This window comes from Mastacembelus armatus, chromosome 18 (genome assembly GCF_900324485.2).
Source record: "Mastacembelus armatus chromosome 18, fMasArm1.2, whole genome shotgun sequence".
Lineage (NCBI taxonomy): Eukaryota > Metazoa > Chordata > Actinopteri > Synbranchiformes > Mastacembelidae > Mastacembelus > Mastacembelus armatus.
The window spans coordinates 9,064,592-9,088,391 of record NC_046650.1 but is presented as its reverse complement, the minus strand read 5'-3'; the positions used below and the strand labels follow the sequence as shown (position 1 = coordinate 9,088,391).

Sequence of the window (23,800 nt, the reverse complement as noted above, 5' to 3'; positions counted from 1 at the left end):
ACCCGCACAGACCTCAACACCCATGACCTGTTTATGCCATCAGCAACTGAAGTGTTTAAAAGGGCTTCAGTAAAAAGCAAATCAGAGAAAAGGAAAATACTTTTTAAAGCTGTTGTGGGGTTAAAACATAACCGTCATTGTCAAACTCCAAAACGCTAAGGCGTTAGGGAGAACTCAGGTCTTTTTTTAATTCCTACAAGAATCTGATCTTTCCTGTGTGGTGGAATTTCACAACATTAGGATCATCTTTTCAGAGCCTTTGGAGGAGAAACAGATTAATTGATTTGACTGGAAATGTTTCTCATTCACACATTTCTTGTATGACATCATCACCCTAGTCCAACTGATACATTCATGTTAAAATTTAAAAAAAGCTCTTTAGACATATTTAAAAAAAAAAAAAAAAACACACACATACAGTGAGAAAATGTAGCACTTACAGTATCCTCACTCACTCAGTGGATAAATTACATTTAAAACTACAGTAAATGCTGTGCTGTGTTAGTAGCTGTGGGATTGTAAATCAGATTAATATTGGAACAGTTCAAAATAAATAATAAAACTTAAATCAACACACATTTTTTCTAAAGTAGAGGTAAAATCAAATAAATCCATTACTTTATATTAACGGAGGCCTAAAGGAGGATTCTGCAAGAAGACATACAGATATTGGGATATGCACCAAACAATGCAGGTACTGAAGGCATGTCTGTTACACTTTAAACACATAAACACGTTGCATCTTTTTGTTTCTTCTCAGCTTTTAAATATGAATAATTTATTGAATTTGAGAAAATGCAGCCACATATATAGGTCAGGGTAAACAGATTAACATATTTGGCCCAGTGTGTAGAAGATTATAGCAGGGGAGTCACCTGCTGATTTTTTTTTTTTTTTTTTTTTTAAATAACACCTACAAAAACATTTTTCATCTTATCGTTCTAGTCATTTTCCAAATAGAAACGCCAAAGAGTTCCAGTTTTTCAGATCTGAGAATTTGATGTTTTCTTTGTCCTTATATGTAAATACAATACCATTGAGTTTTGGACTGTTGGTCAGACAAAACAAGGCATTTGAAGGCGTCACCATGAAACCATGACATGGTTGGACATTTTATAGATAGAACAATCGGTGCTTTAATTAAGAAAATAGGCTGTAGATGAATCAGGAGTGAATATAATCATTAATTGCAGCCCTAGCTGGAACAACACCTTCATGTAGCATAGAGGTCAGTGATGCCATGGCTGATGTTTGCCCTTATATTCCTGAAATCCCCAGAGTTATCATGGCAGTTCATACACCTGTAGCTGTAACTAAAGTGGACTGAACTAAAAGGAAAAGTTGGTGTGATCTTACATCTGCACACAAATTCAAAAAATGTAAACCACTTGCCCAGAACAAAATTTTACCTTTTAGTGTCCCTGTGCCTGTATCTGTGTTGGGTTGATTTACTACCTGCCAACTGGACCTTCTTTGCTTGAGTATTTAAGTGGTACAGTTCTCTCCGTATGCGTGCATCGTGGGTAATGTGGTTGTTTTGTAGAGTCCATTCGTCAAGCCTCCCTGCGTATGGCCAGGTCCCTTTCTGTTTATTTTGTTTTCAAGAAATAAATGTCCAGTTTGCTTATTTGCACCCTACAGAAATCCCAAATGAAGCTACACAGTTAAGGTGGACTTGGCTATTAAGGTGCTTTCTAGCTCCAACATTGCTATTACTCCAAGTTAAAGACAGTCCAAAAAGTCAACCTTGGTCAGTTAAGCTGTACACATTGTCTGTTCCTGCTTATGGAGTCCATTAGGAACTGGATGGGTGAAGATGTTGCCTTTCAGTGCAGTATTTAGCAGAATGATAGTGGATATAACAATGCTGTCAATGTCATTGAGCTCACTGGAGGCCTAAATTGTCAGACAGAGAAGCAATGTGGTCTCTAGCGACAAAATCAAAGCTCTGTGAAGGGAATATGTCTTCCCTTGTTCAATTCAGGACCTCCATGACTCCTCCATTGAGCTCTGGTTGTGGAATGTGGAGCAAGCACAGTCAATCCTTGTTAATGAGGGAGGTTGAATATAAGTGTTAACAAAAAGTCTTTGAATGATATGTGCTAAGAGGATCTTGGACACAAATGTGAAATTGATCATTTTGTATGTGATCATGTATTTGCATATTGGAGGAGGGCAGGTTAAGAAGTAGTGAGAGGAGAGATGGAGGAGGAGAAAGAAAGATGAAACAGGTCATTGTATTTTGATGAAGAACCAAAATGGATCCTCTTTCTAAGGCCTTTCTAAGACTTTCTTTGAGGGTTGTTTTTCCACGTAAGAAGCCCAAAACAAAAGAAAAGGAACTGAACCATGAGAGCCCTCGCAAGTAACTAAGCATCTGCCATCCTTCCTCTCCGAGAAATAAAACATATTCAGAAATGGGCACAACCCTTCGGCTCTCCACCCACGTACAAGGTGTTCATCGCCTTCTACCAGCCTTTTCACTTAAATCCTGTTCTGTGTCCAGTCTGAAGAAAGAACAGCAGAGGTTTACCAGCAGTTTCAGTCAGAGGGCCAACACCTCAGCCTGTCAGCCTCTCTCCTCTGAATCCTTCCTTCCTGCCTCCCTTTTCGCCTTCAGTTCCATCGTTCAAAACTCTTCCCGGATCAACACAGACAGCGGCGGTCACTCTTGGTCACTTCCTCCGAGGAGTGAACCACGTTGGGCACAAACCCGCTCTTCACACCCTCCCAGCCCTCCTGGATTGTGATGTCACCGGATCGCACCAGGGCAAAGATGTCTCTGGTCAGCTCGGTGAAGGCGTGCTCCACGTTGATGGCGTCACGGGCCGATGTCTCCACATAGCGCATCCCGTACGCTCCTGCTAGCTTCTCTGCCTCTTGGCGGGTCACCTAGAAGAGCAAATGCAATGAGGTGAAACTCATTTCAAAGTGAGTTCTGGTCCTACACAAGCACAAGTGCATTAATACATTTACTGTGTGGACAAAATTTCTGTCTGATTGCACTGAGAGGTGAAAATCGTTAGGTAAAATCACCAAACCACCTGAGATTGAACAGAAACACCAAGTTATCTGCACTGAGTAGTTTATATAAGATTCAAAATAGCCAAAATGCCCAACAATTACTCTTAACACAACACAGCCTTATGGGAAATTATCGTGCTGCTTTAACTGAGTACACACCTGGCGCTGTGCCTCCAGGTCACACTTGTGGCCGACCAATAGGAAGACGATGCTGTGCGGCTGGACATGGCTGCGAGCTTCCTCCAACCAGTCATGGACGTTCTGGAAGGAGCGCCGATTGGTGATGTCAAACAGGAGGAGCCCGCCCACTGAGTTACGGTAGTAAGCCCTGGTGATTGACCTGTGTAGGAAATAAAATCGAGGGAAAGATAAAGAATAGAGTGGGACACAACCAATTTACCAGGTTCAATAAACACAAACATTAGCAAATTTGATGCAAACAGTAGGTGGGATTCTATCCATCTGTTTTTACGCACAGTTGCAATTTACAAATTATTTTGTAATTATTATTATATCGCTGAGGTCGTTCAACATCTACCGGACGATGCTGAGGATGTTCTATGAGTCTGTGGTAGCCAGTGCCATGTCTATGTTGCTGTGTGCTGGGGCAGCAGACTCAACAAGCTCATCCACAAGAGCAGCCATGTTGTGGGAGGGGAGCTGGGGAATGTTGTCCAAGATGAGGACAATATTGGACAACTCTTCACGTCCACTCCACAGAAGCACACTCAGCCAGAGACTGCTGCACCACAGATCGCCACAGAAAATAATTCCTGCCGGTGGCCATCAACCTCTTCAACTCCTCCCTCTGTGAATCAATCTGTCTATTGATCGATGCTGTACATAATTTCCATCTGTTAAATCTGTACTGTTCACTGTAAATATGTATGTTTTAAGTAGATATATAGCATCTATCATTAATAGGGTTGTATTATCTTCTTGTTTTACTATATTTTGCATATGTGGAATGGAACACTATAATAAAACAATTTCTGGCAAGGATTAATAAAATATTTCTGGTTCTGATTCTGATGTTTGATTTTACAAAATGACTTCATCGCTGCAGCCTGACTGGGAGGAGAAATGTTGCCAGATTTTGACAGGATGTGACAACCAAACACACACCAAGTCCTGTTTAATGCATCTGTCGTCCCACAGTATCCTCACAGAGAGAACGTCGACATACATATAAATAGCAGGAAAATTACAGGCTGGAGATAGAGATGGAAAGAGAGATGTGTCGTGGAAGAGGAAGAAGGGATGATTGGTCGACGGAGAGGAGGAGGTGGAGGTGGGAAAAAATAAGAACCTGCAAGTGATTCATTTGATTCAACACGGGCGAACACACGTGTACATGTATTTATGGAAGGACCACACAGATGAAACGACCGTGACTAAGACGAGATCTGCATCATCAGTGAAGAAGAGAACTGATGAGGAAGATGAGACAAATTCAAACATTCATCCTCATCACAGGAGTAGCAAAAATACCCAACCAGGCAATAACCAACTATAGAGTAAAAAAAAATCCCCAAATATCTAAAAATGTCTGCACTTAAATCATTTCCCAGAATGATTTAGTCAAAGCGTCAGAATATATGATGATAATATGTGATCATTTCATCCATGGCTTACATGAACGATAACCAGCAGTTTTTTTCAGAATGCTTGATATCCCATTTAACAATCAAACAACGATGAAAATAAATTCCTGTCCTAGATTTTTTACGAGAAAAGTGATCCGGTCTCAGATGAATTTGTAAGAAACGCTCAGACTTCTCTTCAGAACCGAGATTCTGACTTGTCTCCGAGGGACGTGTCACAGTTGCCATGGCGATTCTAATCGTGCTGACAGGTGAGACCAGTCCCCTTCTGTCAGGATGAGCACAGCTGAACATGAGAGTGGGTGTGCATGCAAGTGTCAAGATGCATTTCAGGCTAAAAGACACACAGTACATCATTATGACGCTAACACACCCCTCCGGCATATAAACTGTGCTTACAGGGAAATGTCATTTTTAGGCATTCATACATTTCTTCCACTGCTAAGTGATGATGTTGGGGTACAGCGTCAACACATTGTCTAATTTAATAGCATTACATACTCTTTTGCATTTGTCTGATACATTGTTTGTTAGTGTCTTACATCAGATTTCTAAATATTGTAATTAAATATGAAATGAAGGCAAAAAGCAATAGTTACCTTTTATTAAAATGTGCATAGTTATCCCTAAAATGATGATTTCATACATTGACCTTCCCTCAAGATTAGGATTGGCTATATCTAGTCACTATTTCACTACTCTATATTTCGCTGATACCAATAAGATAAGTCATTATGTTTTGGGAACTCATTAATCATGAATTACACCTGTATCATTCATATTAGTGCTTGGAGTGTGGAGTAACCTCACATATTTTCCAGCACAGCTGCAGGTTGCCCACAGGCGTCACTAACACCATTTGAGAGTCCGTCTTTTTAAAGCATGACAGAAAACCACATTTGCTTTATGATTCCTGTTGAACATCTGCTTCAAAAACATGTTCCTTTAGAGGAAGTATCAACTGTTGCATTGAATTCACACGGGAAGAAGCACTTGCAACTGTTTACTTGTTACAAATAAGCCCTCTGGTCATTTTCTCTGCTTGTATTACCTCAAATTGCATTTAAATACCTGCTCTATATTTTGTGCGAGGCAAACAAATTTGTGTCAGGTAGTAATTCAGGTTTTAAGACCTCCAGGCTACATCGTTAAGTTCTGGATACTTACATTTCTTAATTTCCGTCAATAAAACACACTTAAACTAAGATAAGTGTACACATCTTTCATTTCTGTAGAAAATATGTACAGGTTCTTGAAAGTACTTTTGAGTATTTGCTTTTTATGCTACTTTAATCTTCCATCTCACTACATCTGTGAGGGAAATTTCACTTTTCATTCTGCTGAATTTATCAGAAAGCTGCAGTTATTTGGAGTCAGATGTAACATGGAAAACATATTATCTCAAATGTATTTTTGCTCAGTAAGATGTAAAATAATTCACATTAGCTCAACGGGCAACATCAACATGCTGCTTTAAAGTGAATACTTTTGCTAATGTACTTAGCCTTAGATTACAGATTGCTTTGATGATATTGATATTTTTACTTAAGTCAATTTTTAATACTTGCTTCATCTCTTCTTCATGGAAATAAATACTCCTGCCATTGTGATCTAGCACTATAGGAGCACACTGTGGTCAATTATGGAATATAGTAGTCTAATATGTAATAAAAATCTTTATACATTTAAATAACTAATGCCTGCTGACATAATGCTTCCCACATAAAAGGAGAGAGAGACACCATATGTAATACTAATTGGTTCTATACTGTCCATAAAGCCTCACATATACATTTTAGAGCCATAATAATCTCATGGTTCCACATGCACAGGCCCAGCTGTTCTCACCTGAAGCGCTCCTGGCCCGCAGTGTCCCAGATCTGCAGCTTGATCCGCTTGCCCGGTTCGATCTCCACGAGCCGGGAGAAGAAGTCAACGCCGACGGTGGGGTCGGACACCTGGGCGAAGCGGCCCTCCGTGAACCGCCGGATCAGACACGATTTGCCCACCGTGGAGTCCCCGATGACAATCAGTCGGAACTGATAGAGCCATATCGCCTCCATGACTTGGCTTTGGTCTGGCTGTCGGTCTGTCTGTTGCGGCGTGTGCGTTGGTTGAAGTGCGCGCATGAGTGCGAGCGTGCGGGGGAAACAGAAGATAGACAGAAAACAGCAACATCAGAGTTTCCCTATAGAATAACACTCATATTCAACAACAAGAAGAACTTGCATTTAGGGAGTTATGCTCAAAAATAGCTTTATTGTGAAAGGCTGTAATGAAATCAGGATCCTTAATAGGAATTTGCATTTAGCCTATGATTTACTGTACAGCTTGTCTATATTCCTGCAATACCGTCTGTGCTTCCTGTTTGGTCCTAAACATCCCAGGAACAGAAAAAATCATGTTAAATGGTCGCTCCTATTATTATTACTTATTTGGACTCTTTGTTTTGGAACTACAGTTCCCATGATGCTTTGGGAATGTAAAAAGGAAGTACTGCCACCCCTAACTCAGGCTGTTAGCACTATATTTCTGCTATATACCCATGGCTGTATTATTTGTAAGATTTCTGTGGACGTTTATGGATACTGGGGACAATGATACCTACAGGACATGTAAGTCATGCTGGATCTAAACATATGTGCTTCATGCTTCCGTTTCTAGTTTGATGAAGCAATGACTCAGAGGATAAATGCTAGTTCTGTTGCAAACTACACCACTGGGCCTTAAGTGTTTTTACCCGAGCTAATTGCCATGAGCTGTGTTTCACATCCTCTGCTGAGCTGCTCCAGTTGACCATGTTGGTAAATAGCCAAAACCAGTGCACCACATTACAATAACTAACTTCCTGTAGTTTTTTGTAGAACACCTGTGTGCACCTGTCTATTTCACCTCACAGTTGTCTCTCCCTCCACACTCTTCAACTTTCCTGTGTTACCCTGGGGAGACACACCTCATTGCTCTCATATTATATGGTTATGGTATTCATTATAAAAATGTGCCATTCTGATTTCCTCCAATGTTTGTAACTCTGCTGACCTACTAAAAAATATTTCTAGACTAACACTCCCTTGATTCAGTTACTGAAATATAACCTTTAATTGTCTTCTCCCCTCCGCTCCTGCACACATAACTGGCTTACTGTGCTGCATTGTATTCAGTGTGTGATTCAATTGAAACCACGAGATATAGGAGAAAATCCTCTTATGCTTTTCTGGTCACTTGATGGCATTAGTTGATGTTTTAATAAGCCTGAGTTTGGGATTTCTTTAGCCTAATGCCCTTTTTGATATGAGGCTTTAGCGTCTGAATGTTTGACCCTTCAGATAATTAGACCTATGGTATACCCTTCAGGCTTGTTTACAACATGTTTTTCTGCACAGTTCTTTCCCGCAACATGCCCACATTTTTTCTGCTAAGATTTAGCTGCTAGTTACGTTGCAGATTAAGGCTTGCAACATGTACAATCAGCCTTTAAAATATATTGATTTGTTATAGACAAGTACGCTCTGCCTCAACTATCCATCCATCTATTCTCTATATATCTTAGTCCAATTCAGGGTCATGGTGGGCTGGAGTCAATCCCAGCTGATAGTGGGCGAAAGGCGACGGACACCCTGGACTGATCATCATGTCTTCATCATGTGACCACAAACACAACAGCGAATCCAACGTGAACGCATGCGCATTGAGAAGTGAAGGGCTTTAGAGACGGATCTCTGTGGATCTCTCAGTCTATGACACATAGAGACAAATAAACATTTGCTTTCTCACTTAAAGGCAATCTGCATGTCTTTGGACCCAGAACCTTCTTACTGTGAGGTGACAGTGTTAACCACTTCACATAATTACTAAACAAAGGAGAGAAATAACATACTTACATTCCTAAAACTCATCATAGAAAACCCAAATTATTATTTCCAATGCATCTAGAGTTTTATAAGATGATATAAACACATTATGAAGCACTACAAGATAAAATACAAGCACTTTGGCACAATAGAAATTAGGCCACAGTGAAACACATACACGCATATACAAGATGACAGACTGACAACAGCAATAAGTAACAGACACTGAGAAGAGAAGGTGTGACTGACGTTTAGTGCAGACAGAACTTAGTGCTAATTAACAATTTCTTCAGATGAACTCTAAATGAACCAAAAGTGTCCAAACCTGTATCTGTATATTAATTCCATTTTTGTACAGCTTTAACAAAAAAGGCAGACTGATCAAAAAGCCTTAAATATTGACTACATGCCTCTATGAAAGCCTTAATGTTAATGATTAACAGGTTTCACACTTGACTGAACATGAGTCAGTTGTGTTGCCAGTTCTTTATACCCAACACTAAATCCCACATTTGAATTTCTGTGATTGGAGATGACCCTCTCTGGAGTCCAATTAACCCTGCTGTCATTGTGCAGGACACAGTTCATGTCTTTGTCTTTTTTCATTACTGGTGTCTGGACACTAAAGAGTGAGGGAGTAACGGTATAGAGGATGATCTTTCCAGGGATGTGATGTGGCAGATTCCTAATGTGAGGTAACATGAAGGCCATGTATTCCCTATAGTGTACATATCTCCACAGGGTCAGGGCATCAGACGGGCAAAGAGCCACGCACATGCAACCTCCCATCACCCCTTGCGTGTGTCTGTAGAGTCGGGTTGCGTAGCTCGCTCGGTATGCAAACATTAGCGGCTGAATCCCCGGTGAATAGCAGCCTTATGGGCGTTAGGGCACGTTGGAGGGTCCACTGCGTTTCACATATCCAACATTTACACAGAGATCCGTCTCTAAAGCCCTTCACTTCTCAATGCGCATGCGTTCACATTGGATTCGCTGTTGTGTTTGTGGTGATTTGGTGAAGTGGACATTACGCTTGTCCTTTACTGTGTTTACAATGACGCCGTGGCGTGAAATAGTTAAAATATCTCGTGCTTTCATTACAACACGACTCGTCCTGTGACATTTGTTAAGTAGGCTGCCTGTAACCACGCACACAAACAGGACTTTCCAGCTGCACCGTGTTATTCATTTAGGGTTTCAGCTTATTATCACATCGTATATAGAGTTTACTATAGACGTGGGTAGACTTCAGCTTCTCGTAGGCCTATTTATGAAACCTCTTATTGCAGGCTATTATTAGACCAGTCCGCTTCACGACAAAAAACTAGGCCCGTGCGCTTTGCTGAGGGGGCATTAAGGCACTTTGGGCTAAATTACATGATAAATATGAGAAATAAAGACTGTAAATGCTATAAACACAGCCTACCTGGAGAAGGAGTGGAGTCGATTTTAGGCCAGAAGGGTAGTTCTTCTTATGTTGCTCAAGACCAGGCTGATGTGGGCTCCATGGCACCGACAAGTCTGGTTGGATCGATCCTCAGGACGCAGCAAAACAACCGAAACAGCGACAAAGCGTCCCGGAGCCGATGCTTGTCAGGGGTTGTTGATGCAGCAGGTCCTAGAGTCAGCGACGATTTCCTTGTTGAAATCGGGCCCAATCGAGAGCTGAAATTAAAAAAAAAAAAAAAACATCCAGAGCAGGTGCAATAAAAACCGGATCTCGTGCTTTCACCCCGAGCCACGAATAAACCACAAGACGAGTCTCTGTTCTCTGTTCAGGCACCTTGGAGAGTGCGGGTCTATGAAGGCAGGATGCTCAGTGTCAGAGGGGAATCCCGCGGTGTCATTTGTGTGTTTGCTGTGTGTTTGGAGGTTTTCGCTGCTGATGAAATGGCAGCGGTAGCAGCAGCATCATATAGCCTGACTCATCCCGCATCAGTACCATTACCGTAAAGGACCACAGGGAAGCGCAACATGGAAGAAACAATGTTACGACACATTTTAAAGGATTTCAGGGGGGCGGAAAGGACAGTGGGTAGAAAAGGATATTGTGATTATAATATGTGAATGTGTACCTAATATTAAAATGAAAGACTGCCCATAAACAAGCATGTTTTTGGGGACATGAAGGCGTTTCTGTGTCCTATAATAATAATTTTAGTTCAAAATAATATTATAGTGATTTGCTTTTGCGCATTTAGACGTTTATTTAAGCAGACTACTCATGTTGCACGGTTTGTCCAACAACAGTGAAGCTGCACACTCACTGCGTGGTCCAAATGCGCACATATCAGTGCGCAGGCACGGAAATGGACGGGAGATGGGAATTGTAGTTTTAACACACGGAGCAGGGAAGCTTGTGTGTTTCCTGCGTTTGTGAGGTCCAGTTGTCCTCTAAAGACCAGGTGTGGAAAACCTTCCTGGTTTTACATTTTTAAAGGCTCCGCGATTTGGATTTAACTTTGAGATATTTATTTTTCTTTAGTGTAAAATTTCACAACTAAATATTCTGTAGTGCACGTGAGGCGGTATTTTTTTTATAACTGGAAAAATGAAAACGTATTTAAATAGTTTGCGAGACTCAACAACAATTACTCAAAGATTTTGTTGCAGTTCAGAGAAAATATCTTCATCTCTCCGCACTTTGAAAATACTGTTTGTCATTTCCGATGGCGGCCAATGTATTTTCATATAGTTTATATTATACTTGGTAAGGTGTTTCTGTTATGGTGTCATGATATATAATAACATTGACAGTCCGTGGGCGTGGTCGTCCACAGAGACAGCTCCAGCTGCTGACAGGACAGACAACGCGCTTTTCTTCTCTGAGGACATGGCAACAGTTGGAGCTGTGCACATAAACCGCAGGCTAAACAGATAACAGCGCTTTTTTCTGTACTTTGACTTGGCCACGACAGCGTTTTACACCCAGCAGGTTCCTCTTTTTCACTGTCTTACAAGTGGCGAGGGGGCGTTTAGCACAGAGTCGAAAGGTACATTAAGTTTAGATAATTACATGCCAAATTATTACATGCCAAGTATCCATGCATGACTCCAGATCTGTTGTCACTGGTCTAACCCTACACGTTTTGCAGCTCTTTTTCATGCGGAACTCGTTAAGTGGAAACTTCACTGTGCCATCTAACGCGCGCTCGCAACCGGAGCAGTAATGCAGCGTGAGCGCCTGCTCAAAGTTTTAGTCATCGGCGATCTGGGAGTCGGGAAAACATCCATCATAAAGCGCTACGTGCACCAGGTGTTCTCTCAACACTACCGGGCCACCATCGGAGTGGACTTCGCCCTCAAAGTCCTCAATTGGGATCACAAGACGGTGGTGCGGCTGCAGCTGTGGGACATCGCCGGTGCGTAAAAGTGTGGCTGTGTGTTTTATACGATTGAGCTGTGAAACCTGCCTGGTTGAGGTTATATTGCTCAGAGAAGCGTCTGTATTTAAAGAGTAGATTATTATGCACACCTTATTTGCATAGTCAAATACATAACGCGCTCATGCAACAATAATGCCACTTTGAATCTCCCTACCTGTGTGCCAGGTAACAAGTGTGGTCTCTAAATGTGGCTTCAGATTGCTTTAAATAGTAAAAAGGCTAAAATGTCAGATCTCTAGAAGGAAGAAGGAACATAAACCTGCACTTGCATCTTGCTGGTGCATCTAACCACAATGGTGCATGATTCAAGAAAACACAGTAAACTTCTCTTTCTGCAGATGAAATGTTGAGTTCACCTTATAATCCATCATATTACCCATCAGATCAGCTGTTATCCAAAACAAAACGTCTTTGTATTGAGCTTTTAAAGCCATGACATCACTCATGTCACTCAAACACTCTAGTTTATCTTTGATCTGTTTGCTCTATGCTTGTTGAGCAACACAACAGCTGATAAGAGTAGTCATTACATGAAGCTGCCCGGCTGAAGCTGTTAGCGACATGGACTTTAAACCAGTAGCAGTGATGAGTCCATGCTGGAATCACACGGAGTCGCTGCATGAAGGCTTTAAAACCAGATCAGTGGGTCGCTCTCACACAAATCCAGATTGTCCTTGTCGTTGTGTGGAAGCGATAATTGCATCACTGTCTGTGTGAACAGCTGGAAGAGTTCTTCATTACTGCAGCTGTTAATACACAGTCTTTCCATGTCAAAATGTCAAACCGTTTTGTATCAGTTGCTGTCTTGCTCTGTAGGTCATGTGGAGTGTGTTAGGCACGCACTTGTTGATTCACCACTCTATTAAGATCATGTGGAGGAAGTTATCTTCCAGGAAAGAGACTTATTCATATACTCAGTTACACACACACACACACACACACACACACACACACACACACACACCCACACACCACACACACACACACACCACACACACACACACACACACGTGATGATACATGAACTTAAATGCAGGGAGATGTGCATGTGCACACCCACTCATTTTAGATTTCTCTGTTTTGGACCCAGTCCTTTCTTAGTGTGTAACTGCAGTCACTTTGAATACTTTACCTAAGGCTTATGACAAATAGACACTATTCACTTTATCCACGAGCCACCTTATAGATAAAACAATTATTTTATTAATTGAGAAAATAAATCCTCAGTGCTCGTGCTGCAAAAGTATTCATCCGAATAAAGAGTTCATGTCTACAGTGAAGTTTGTCTCAGTTGTAATATAAAACTAATCAACTCACTTTAAGGGCAGACCAGGATTAAAAAAAAAACCCACAATAAGAATAATCTCCCTTGTTTTTACTGTAAATTGGTCTGTGATTATATTTGGCTTCTAGTGAAGAATACTGTCAAGTATATAATTGAGATTCATGAAGTTTCAGATGGGCTAAGCTGTTGCAACATAGACCTTTGAAACAGCATTCAGGCTGTTACATTTTCTTCCCTGTTTGCTCAAAAGGACAAGAACGCTACGGTAACATGACCCGAGTGTACTACAGAGAGGCTGTGGGAGCGCTCGTCGTCTTCGACATGACAAGACTTTCCACGTTTCAGGCCATCCTCAAGTGGAAAGGAGACCTAGACTCAAAGGTAAATGGATCACTTATTGTATCTGGTCCTGATGACAAACTGCTAAAACTGCATATATGGACAAACAAGACTGCATTTCTTAGCCTCGTCTGGATCTTTAGTTAGTTTGTTATTCATGCTGTAACTGAGTGGGTTTTCTTATTGGTTCTGCTAGGTTGCCCTGAGCAACGGGAAGCCGGTTCCAGCTGTTCTACTGGCCAATAAGTGTGACCAGCGGCGTCATGGTTTGTGCCCCAAGCTGCCCAAACTGGAGAACTTCTCCAAGGAGTACGGATTTGTCGGCTGGTACGAAACCTCTGCCAAAGTAAGATGTGATTTTCTTCTGCGTGTCTTCAAAATCACTGACTGTATGGAATGCACATTTTAAACAGCGATCTGTCAACCTCTGCTCCCATTTTCTCTGTAAACAAATGTCGCTGCATATTTTATCAGTGAACTGCTTATTAGGCGTCTGTCTCTTATGCTTCTTTGCTTTACTGTAGGGCTGTCAGGGCAGATTTCGCTGTGAGGCCCAGCTTATTGTTGAGGATGACAGCTGAACTTTTAGAAATGTTGGTGTTGGTTGATGCAAAGTTTTGTTTTCCAAAAAGCAAACTCTTCGATCACTCTCCAAGACAATCTAATAATGCATGCATGTATGGACAAAAGTTTGTTTCTCATGCGTCCCTTAGCATCCTTTCCTCTCTGTCCAGGACAACACCAACATTAATGCAGCCATCACGTGTTTGGTGAACAACATCATGTCCGCAGAGGAGGAAGGAGCGACAAACAGCTCGGACAAAACCGAACCAGGGGGCAGCATTCTCGTTCTGCCCCACTACGACTACAGTGCGAAGGAAAAAGGACTCAGCGGGTGTTCTGGATGCTCCGGTCTTAAACCAGACAGAGATAACGACTGAAGAAAAGATGGGTCTAAGTCACGAGGCTGAGAGCATTACTTCATTTTTTGGAAATGTGATGATAAGATGTTTTTTGGGTTTGACTGCAAAAGTGACACATGGGAGGAGAAAGTTGAAGAGATACAAGAAAAGCATTTGTCGCGGGCATTGTAGCAAGTTTTTCTTTAAAAATAACAAGCTGTCACTTGTAAATAAGAGATTAAAAAATGAATTGCAGAATCCTTTTATTCATAATAATGCACTCTTTGAGCAGGGTGGTGTGATGAGTTTCACACGCACTTTAGCATCCTTAGGCAATTTTGCATTTTTAAACAAGATTATTGGTGTTTGTCTTTCATGTTTGTCACTCACAACGTTTTGTTATGTTTCTGTTGATCACTGAATGACATGGTAATGGATCTCATGGCTATAAAACAGGAGCAACAGGTCCATCCATCCATCCATCCACCCATCTATTATCTATACCCACTTATTCCTTTTTATGGTCCCAACAGGTCATTTTCTGTATTGCTCTGTGGTTAAAACCCAGTTCTATGGATGTCTGTTTGTGGGTGTTGTTGAGTTCACTTGTTCTTCCTCCATGCTGTTCTGCCTGACGGGTACTGCACTGTAATTTTACACCCACTCATTCAAATATCCCCATTCACTCTATGCTTAATACTCACCTTCTCTGGGCAAAAGTGTTTTTCTCTTCCATCATCGTGCTTTATTCATGCAGCAGAATGCATTCTTAATTCAACGTCAAGCTAAGAAAAAAATTCACTTTGCTTTGCAGGAAAGAAAGGAGTCAGATATTTTTTGGAGAATGGACCTGACGAGAAAGCAGATGCTGAAAACATCCACTTACAAGCTCAGTCACTGTGGTACTTAAAGTCAAAACTGGACCGAAAAATTGCATGAATATAATGTTAGATCATTGGTTTCCCCATTGTGGTGTTTTTTTTTTTTTTACATGAATTTATAGATGTCAAATGCATAACACCCTTAGGAGAAGGACCACACACAGACTTCCTCTTTCTTCAACATCAACGCAGTTTCAGCAGAAGTTCATTTCTTTCACAAGTGGCCTGTTGTATTAAACTGAATTAGCTTGGTGTAGCTCATAAACCAACCAATGATATTGTGAAGAATGCACTAATCTGAATTAGAGTTTTGCACCACTAGAGGGAGCAATGACCTCTGGTTTCATTCAAGGGTGGAAACTACAAAACTGAACTTAGTGTTTGAATTGGAGATTCAAATTAATCATGTTTATTCATTCTTTATGGAAATAAACTCCATTTTGTATTTATTATTTTTATTTACTCCTCCTCCTTTCTTCTTCTTTCATCGTTCTCATTTCCTCTGTTTCTGCTCTTCAATCTTCTGCTGACGTAGGTGTGAAAAAGCTTTTTTCTCTCCTCTTGCCCCACTGACTTCTATTTCTGTATATATGGTCTATTGCTCTCTTCCTCTCACATCACTGTGGTGCTCCTGATTCCCATTATCCCTCCGCTGCAGAGTGACGCTGAGTGAAATCTGTGCAAGAAAAAAGAAAAACAAGAACCAAGACCGAGTGTAAGAAAGGGGGGAGCTTGTCAGGTGTCCTATCAGCTTTGTACAGTAGGTCACTGATAATTTCTCCTAATGGTGGTTGCAGCACCTCCTGGCTGTTTTTTTTTTTTCTTCATGCCTCTTGAGAAGAAATGGATTCATGTTGTCTTCACTGAAAGCAGCAAGAGAAGGACATCTTGTTCTGTGAGTTCGGACAATAGAAGGAACTCTTGATTTCTTTTTATTCATAAATATATTCTATCTTTCCATAGTCTGCTCACATGTGTCGTCTTGTTATTCCATCAACATAAGCTCATTTTCATTGTAGATTACTGTCATAAATTCAACATGACTCATTTATAATCATGTGTTGTTCAAAGTGTTTGATTTGTAGATGAAAAGTAAGCAGGCTGTGCTTATTTTTCCAGTAATAGTAATTGAAAAACTGGGCTTGTTTACTCTTGTGTTTACTGTATTAATAACTTGGATCCAGTTTGAGTGACTGAAGTAGATTTTCAGTTCTATGTTTTGAATTTCAATTGTACTTTCATTTTGTTTACATTTGGACGACACATTCTGTGTAGAAAGAGCCTTCTTTAGATCATTTCTGCAAATATTGCTTCTTGTTTAATTAACAGATTGATTTTTATTCTCATTGCTTTTCCTTCTGCATTTCCAAAAGTCTGTTCTTCACACCATTTTATGAATTATAGGTGATGTGAAGGTGCTGCTTTGACCTGAACTGACTCTTATAGGTTTGTGATCATGATGTTCATTGTGGTTCATGTCTGTGTTTTGTGTATTTAGGTTAGTTCATTACCCTTCATTCATTCACAGTATAAATTATAGTAGAACAATAAAACCTAATTATAAGTGGATCATTTCATTTTGCAAATCAAATCCCTGTGTTAAATTCTGTCATATTACTCACATATTTTGCCACTTTTCCAAAAATATAATTGAAACTAATTGTTCCCTCTGTTCCCAGTGAATCCAGTCCATCATGAAGATGGCCGCTGTTGTTAGGATCCTCATCAGTGTGCTGCTGATTTTGCAATTAAGCAGAGGTGAGCGTGTCTGAGTGCAGTTTTTCTTTTTTGCTGCCCACCACAAAGTCTGACTGATTAAAATCCATGCTCAAGCATTCTGATAATTATTCACCCTGAGAAAGGTTTTTGTCCATGTGTGCTTCTGAGTGAGGCCAAGGGGTGACATTATTTTCTGCTGCCTCCACAATGGAACTTGTTGTTGCTAAATTACAGGTTTTGCGGTGCCTCAGAATCAGAGAAAAAAAAGCTTTCTGATACATTTTGCACTAGGTTGAATAGTTCTAAATCATTTTTAGAAGTTAGATTTTTTCTGCTGGAGTTTCATTTTCTACATTTATCAACCTTCAAACTAGGACCATATTCTTCTGGTTCTATTTTCTGTGTTGACCTTCCAGACATGTATGTTTCGAAATATTTTATGGCACGTGAACACATTTCTGAATTTAAAGTCAACAATATGGGCTTAGTTTGTAAATCTATGTCAGACTGTTGTTTAATAAACCTTCCACCAACAAGTCAGACACTTCCAACTTGTCATCTATAAGTTCATTGAAAGCTTATTTAGTACTTCCAGTCACACAGGCCTACCGTCATGACTGGATTAACCTATGACTGGCCTACTTAACAACTCTCTTCCCCTCACTCTCTGTGCATTGTTTATTCCTTCTGCCATCTTCAAGTACTCTTCTAATACAGTGATCAGGGATCCTTGTGCTAGGACCTCAGGAATTTTAATTAGCCATGATTAGATGGAGGCATTCGTGATGCGTGCTGCGTAGAACAATTTATTGATTATTTTCCTTTGTGAATTCCTTTCTCTATGTTCTTCTCTTTCTTTCTGCAACTCCTCAGTAAATTGTGCAGGTTCTTCCAGTGCCACCAGCATGTCAAGGAAAATTATCACCATATTAATCAATACTGAAAATAAATATAAGTTGCACCCATGCAGCTCATGTCAGCCCTGAGTTAAGTCTCTTTTTTTGTGTTTCTTCTACAGGCCAGAAACACAGTGATGACCCCATCGACACCTCTCTCATCATGTGGTTCAGCCTTCAGTCCCTAACCAGCCTCCTGCTGCTGGGTCTTTCCATCTTCCTGTCTGCCAGCATTTACCTATGGATCCTCAGATATATCTGCATTGGCTGCTCCCAGCCCCTCCCTGCTGGCACTGAACCAGAAGCCTTGGCTGGGATGGTGTGAAGCCATCAGCCCCTGCTGAGTGAGGTCACTCACATGCTCTCTAGCAAGTCAGAAAGGACAGTTCCCTTTTCTTCACACACAAAGATGACCTAGTCCCACCTGTGAATTTGTTTTATCCACTAGAGAGCTGGGCAATTAATATAACAAATGACATATCTTACACATTTTAGACCAGGATTTGTGGTCTATACCTTGCCTTTTTAGTTTCACATACATTGTAACCAATTTGAAATTAATACAGCTACGTGGGTGTCAAAGGGACACACTTCATATTCAGGTAACAGCAGCTACTGTGGTTTCCATGTCAACTGAAAATAATCTTGACAGAATGGCTATATCACACAACAAATGACTCAAAACAAATTGCGAAGGCAAAGAGGAAATGATTGATGCTGCCAAAGTGTCAGATAACTGAGGTGAAACAAATTGGGTTTTTACTATTGGGATAAATGAATTTGTGCTTTTATATTGCGTCATATTAAAGTTTTAGTAAACAGTTAACTAATTACACATCTAGCAGACACAGAGCAACAGCAGTAGCATAGATTCAGTATTTGTGCACATAAATTATAGAGTTAGAATGGATGAGAAACTAGGTTCGCATCCCGGCCTTTCTGTGTGGAGTTTGCATGTTCTCCCTGTGCTTGCGTGGGTTTACTCCGGGTACTCCGGTTTCCTCCCACAGTCCAAAAACATGCATGTCAGGTTGATTGGTGACTCTAAAATTGCCCGTAGGAGTGAGTGTGAGTGTGTGAGGTTGTCTGTCTTTGTGTGTCTATATGTGGCCCTGCGACAGACTGGTGACCTGTCTAGGGTGTACCCCTGCCTTCCACCCGAGAGAGAGCTGGGATAGGCTCCAGCGGATCCCCGTGACCCTGAACACGAAAAGCGGGTATAGAAGATGGATGGATGGATGGATGGATGAGAAACTAATTTGCTTAAGCTTAAGACATTCTGCTACTGATGTCTCCTATAGGACCCTCACAAACTCCATCTAAACTTTAAGTGATCAATTTAAATAATGGATTTGTTGGACTCCAAGTGGGTTTACAAATAGACATTTATATTGTAGTGAATGCTGTACGTTTTGCTGTGCATGTACAAAGTGAATAGATGATACAAGGACATGGCATGGGAGAGTTTATATAATTAAGTAAACAATAATAATAATGCAAATCCTTTTATTTACCTCAGTCTGAGGTGCATACAAATACATACACTTGCTCATACTCATCTCAGTTATTTTTCTTTGGTTTTCTTTGAGCTTATTTTTAAATAAATCCTTCATACACTAAACAGTCCTCTCTGACCCTAGGTCCTGCCTGCACCTTTCTTTGAATAAATAGGAAAACAACATTGCAGATGAAAGAGTCACCTCATGCTCGGCCTGAATAACAGGCCAAGCGTCTCTGCAAGACAGAGGCTATCAGCTTTGCATCTAACAGGTCCAATTAAATTTTATCAGTCTCATAATTCAACAGCTTCATATCTCTTAAAAGCGCGATGAATGAATAAGTGATCTGAGAGAATCCTAGGCAGACAGAAGGCAGCGGTGGCAGCATTCAATATTTTAGCCTGGTATTAAACATGAGTCCACATATACGAGCTACCACACACGTGACATGCATACTCAAGAACACATTGATTGAAAAATACATATGTGAGTGCTAGAGGGCAGAAAATTGATGAACTTTTGAAGCTCCATGTGTTTATTGATTTATAGAGTTTTTAACATTTACAGCTCCATCCTGATGATCTGCTCAATGACATTACTGACAGGGAAGAAAAAAAAAATCTTTGTGTTGAGGATCAAATGTGGAGTTTAATTTGTTTCTAGCTAAGGGGTGGAACTGGATAGAAAAGCTAGAAATTTTCACTGATGTGTTAATTGTTTGGTATTTAACTTGTGAGGTCTCTGTTGACTTAATCTCATCATTTCTTTTGGATCTGATCTCACCAGATGAATGGTCTGTTATTGATCATTTTTACCCAAGTTCCAAAAGCCAAAGACATGATGATTGATCCTAGAAGCTCACAGTCACAACCATGAAAGATACAGACATTGATCTTGGTCCTGAGCAAACTTTTATCTTACCCTTTTCATCAACAGGATGGTAGTGAGGATTTTATGTTTGGCTTAGTCTCTTGCTGTTTTTCTGTCACAATTCCTGTCTCATCTTTTTAGATTTTTTCCATTCTGCTCTGTTGTAACCGATTCTGCTGTAATTTCTGTTTAAGATAAAAACAGTGACACAACTTGCAACTCTTCATCCACCCACCAGATGCCCTCAGACTTCCATCCCTGTACCAGTCACCTTTTTCTCCTCTCCCAGATTCACCTGCTCACCCATTCCCACTATCTAAGTGTGGCAGGGGTAGAAATGGTCATGTGATCATGTCATGTGGCCCAGTTTTTAAAGGTCAGAGGTGCACAGGTTTTCTTTCTCTTCCTATGAGAAGGCCTGTGCACGTGGTTGTCTCTGTTGAGCCAAAAAAAAAAAAACTTTTTAATGGTTATATTGAAGCTTTAACTGTTTGAAAGTCAATCATATTGTACCCATTGTTATATTTACTTTATTTGAAAGGGTCCTAACAGTCCAGATCATCAAGTTGTGGAGGTATTTTAATGTTAAATGCAACTGGTTGTAAATGTTTACTTACAGGCACTGTGCTGGTTGATCTTGTTTTTATATATTTTTATATAAATATTCTGCATGTGGTGTAGGCCACATCAAAATAGCTGGAGGTGTTGGAGGTTCACTTTAGGTGGTGACATTGTTTGTGATTATTGGTTGTGGTGGCATTTGTATTGGGCGTTTTCTGTTATGGAGATGGCTATTTTTGGGCTTTAATCTTGTTTGTTTTTCACCAGTAGTTTGCCTCCTTCACCCCAGCTGTAGGCTGAAGCCTCACCACTGCAGATACTTTTAGTCCTTAGGATAACATTGTAAATAAAACCTGCCTCATGGCTGTTGGATCCACACTCACTGACTGGCTTTGTTATTGAAGCTTACCTGCAGTCTTTGTACACCTTACCATTGCTACATAACATCACTTTCAAATCATTTTGTCTTTTATATTGTATTGCTTTATTCAAAATAGTAATACAGTGGGAGCTGAACAGCAGACCTTGCCCCCAGAAGTTAAACATACTGTATTTGAAATGTTTTGTTAGACATTTTAAGATTATATTTAAATATGGATGGCAAAGGGATCTTACCTCACATGTGTGGGGATGGGGGATTTGTTGTCAGGAAACGGCAGATACGTACCTGCTGATGCAATCCACCAAAAGCTGTGGTCAATTTTATTTTTATTTTTTATTATAGGTTGTGTTACTGTGGAAAATATCTCTACCTGTCTTAATATAAAATAATACATTTCAATGTGTGTAGTGAGTAGGCTGTGTCATAAACCTAAAAGAATGAGGTGAAAGAATAGGGTTCAAGAAGTTAATGTGTGGGTCCAGTCATCCAGATACTGACAGTTATTGAAGAACTAAATGTACCCTATGACTCAAAGAAACTACAGATTTGATTATGATGTACTGTAGCTACCTCTTCCACACATGAAGGGGAAAGTGAAGGAAGAAAAAGATTTTTACAGGAACTACAAGAAGATGGTGGAGGGTTTGCAGTCAAAGGCATGTTCATACCTTATGATTATGGATGAGTCGCTCAGTGTGTGCAAAGCAAAGACCCACAGGGCCATAGGGTCCCCTCAGCCAGAGTCTCTTGAAGTGAACATTTCTTGAAAATTCAAAGGATTCTTTCAAAGGTGCTCCGTGTCATCTTTCTAGTGTGATATTTATTTCTATAATAATTTTAGTGCTGTTTAGTACGAGGGGAGCCCTTTCATGCTTTGGATTTCGTGTAATCATGTGTTCATAACTGAAGAACTGGGTTGCCCTACTTATAGGAAACTTTCTGCTAGTCAACATTTGTTGGTAAGCGTAGCATAAAGGTCAGGATGCCTATGTGTTGTCATTATATAGCTCCATCGATGGTAACCATAGTGACAGTAGTGAAAGCTTCCCTCCCTGACATAATGTAGCCTTTTACACACTCTGAAAGAATATACGCATCTGTGAGTCCCAGTCTTTGACTCTGAGAGTGTCTCCGGCTGACCCCATCCAGGTTCGGTTGCCTGGTAATGGATTTATTCCTATCTCTTTGAGCACATTGGCCTTGGGCAAAACAGCGGCTCATCCTGTGATTGACAGGTGCTGATAGGACTCCTATCCCAGCCAAGAGCTTGTTGCCAGGGGCTACGGGGGCTCCCCATATCCACGCACACAGTTGCCATGGAAATAGGGAGTTGAGCCCTTTGCCTGCAGATGGCAACACCACTCCGAGTCAGGAGGGAGCGATGAAAGGTGAAATGGCACTGGGGCTTCATAAGGAGCAGAGTATAGGTTTTGTTTTATGGTGTTCAGCCTGAGTTTACCTAAGCATCCTCTGGGTGGCACAGCTCCTTTCAATTACATGCAAATCACGTTGAGACTCTACATTCCCTGGCATCTGTCACTGTCTACCTGCCAATCTGTGGGCTTCTGTGCATCAATTCTTTATGTGCATTGCTCATTTTTACATAATGACAATATGATATTATTGTTCATATCTCATGTGACTTGGCTGAAAATTGACTTAAACCCAGTATTTGCTGCACATAACAAATCCCAATTTATAATAAAAAACTAATTGATTTAGTCAAGTGGTGCAGCTTTTGTGGCTTATCAAAGAAGTTTTTGTTCCCTTTCACTGCATGTTGGTGTATCTTCAGCTCTCACCCAGAGCTAAAGAAAAGGGGGAACTGAACACTGCAGCTTTAACCACTTCCATCAATGATGGTTGCATTTTCCTTTCTTCTGCAACATGCATGATTTTCAACACAATACTTCATGATGTTTGGCTGAAATTATTAAAAAAGAAACCAATGGAGCACAGTATAAGCTGAGCGCTGCTTGTAGGTGCACATATTCAGCTCTCATGTGCTGATACATTCTAGCTGACTGTGGGGATAAATGTGTGTTTCTCATCACCCACTCTTTACAGTTCATCACATCAATCATCATCATCTTGAAGGGTCTTCTCTCTCCTGTTGTGAAGAAGAGGAGCATAGAGGAGAGGTCATTAAAGGTCAAAAGCAGTGGTGGATTCCAGGAATTCACCTGCTGCTGCCGCTGCTGCTGCTGCTGCTGGGGTCAGTTTGCAGTATTTCTCACCCAGGCAGGAAATACTGCAAACTGCATCTGGTTCTCTGAAACCGAGAAAGAAACTCTCAGAGATTAAGACACACACACACACACACACACACACACACACATAAAATCAGCCACAGATATCAGGTGCTACATCTGTGAATTATGGTGTCACCCAACCATTCTTTCTTTCATACTCACTCACCTAATTGCATGTTTCACGCCCTGATCTACTCTCAATCAGGTGCACCTATGACTTGACAAGCTCAGTTTTAATATAGGTTTATTGCATAGTGACAGACTGCTTACATGCATGCCAGTGTGATCAATGTGAAACACTTACAGTGACGAGGAACAGCAGCCTGACACCTAATTAAATCCTATATTC

The 23,800-nt window shown here is 40.7% G+C and overlaps 2 protein-coding genes across 3 annotated transcripts; one reads left to right on the top strand and one right to left on the bottom strand.

Annotated features, from left to right (window-relative positions):
* Nucleotides 1-550: 550 nt before the first annotated feature.
* On the bottom strand, nt 551-10,349 carry rab39bb (RAB39B, member RAS oncogene family b). Its single transcript, XM_026330070.1, has 4 exons — nt 9,906-10,349; nt 6,477-6,721; nt 3,184-3,364; nt 551-2,892 (listed from the first exon to the last, which is right to left on the bottom strand). The coding sequence occupies exons 2-4, from the start codon at nt 6,689-6,691 to the stop codon at nt 2,647-2,649; spliced, it is 642 nt and encodes a 213-aa protein (XP_026185855.1). The 5' UTR covers nt 6,692-6,721; nt 9,906-10,349; the 3' UTR covers nt 551-2,646.
* Nucleotides 10,350-11,192: 843 nt separating this feature from the next.
* On the top strand, nt 11,193-18,212 carry LOC113144192 (ras-related protein Rab-38). Of its 2 annotated transcripts, XM_026330048.2 has the most exons (6): nt 11,193-11,472; nt 11,575-11,841; nt 13,401-13,531; nt 13,686-13,835; nt 14,224-14,326; nt 18,010-18,212. In XM_026330048.2, the coding sequence occupies exons 2-6, from the start codon at nt 11,649-11,651 to the stop codon at nt 18,210-18,212; spliced, it is 780 nt and encodes a 259-aa protein (XP_026185833.1). In that variant the 5' UTR covers nt 11,193-11,472; nt 11,575-11,648. The 2 variants fall into 2 exon arrangements, with proteins under 2 accessions (XP_026185833.1, XP_026185844.1); XM_026330059.2 differs by lacking the exon at nt 18,010-18,212 and having other exon boundaries at nt 11,211-11,841; nt 14,224-14,649.
* The last annotated feature ends 5,588 nt before the right edge of the window (nt 18,213-23,800 follow it).

Excerpts from the sequence above, each read along its gene's own strand:
- LOC113144192 (XM_026330048.2), top strand. The coding sequence starts at position 11,649 with ATGCAGCGTGAGCGCCTGCTCAAAGTTTTAGTCATCGGCGATCTGGGA. Across the intron at positions 13,532-13,685 it reads AAGGAGACCTAGACTCAAAG|GTTGCCCTGAGCAACGGGAA; the intron begins GTAAATGGATCA and ends TGGTTCTGCTAG. Across the intron at positions 13,836-14,223 it reads GGTACGAAACCTCTGCCAAA|GACAACACCAACATTAATGC; the intron begins GTAAGATGTGAT and ends CTCTCTGTCCAG.
- rab39bb (XM_026330070.1), bottom strand. The coding sequence starts at position 6,691 with ATGGAGGCGATATGGCTCTATCAGTTCCGACTGATTGTCATCGGGGAC. Across the intron at positions 3,365-6,476 it reads GCGGGCCAGGAGCGCTTCAG|GTCAATCACCAGGGCTTACT; the intron begins GTGAGAACAGCT and ends TTTCCTACACAG. Across the intron at positions 2,893-3,183 it reads ACCTGGAGGCACAGCGCCAG|GTGACCCGCCAAGAGGCAGA; the intron begins GTGTGTACTCAG and ends TTGCTCTTCTAG.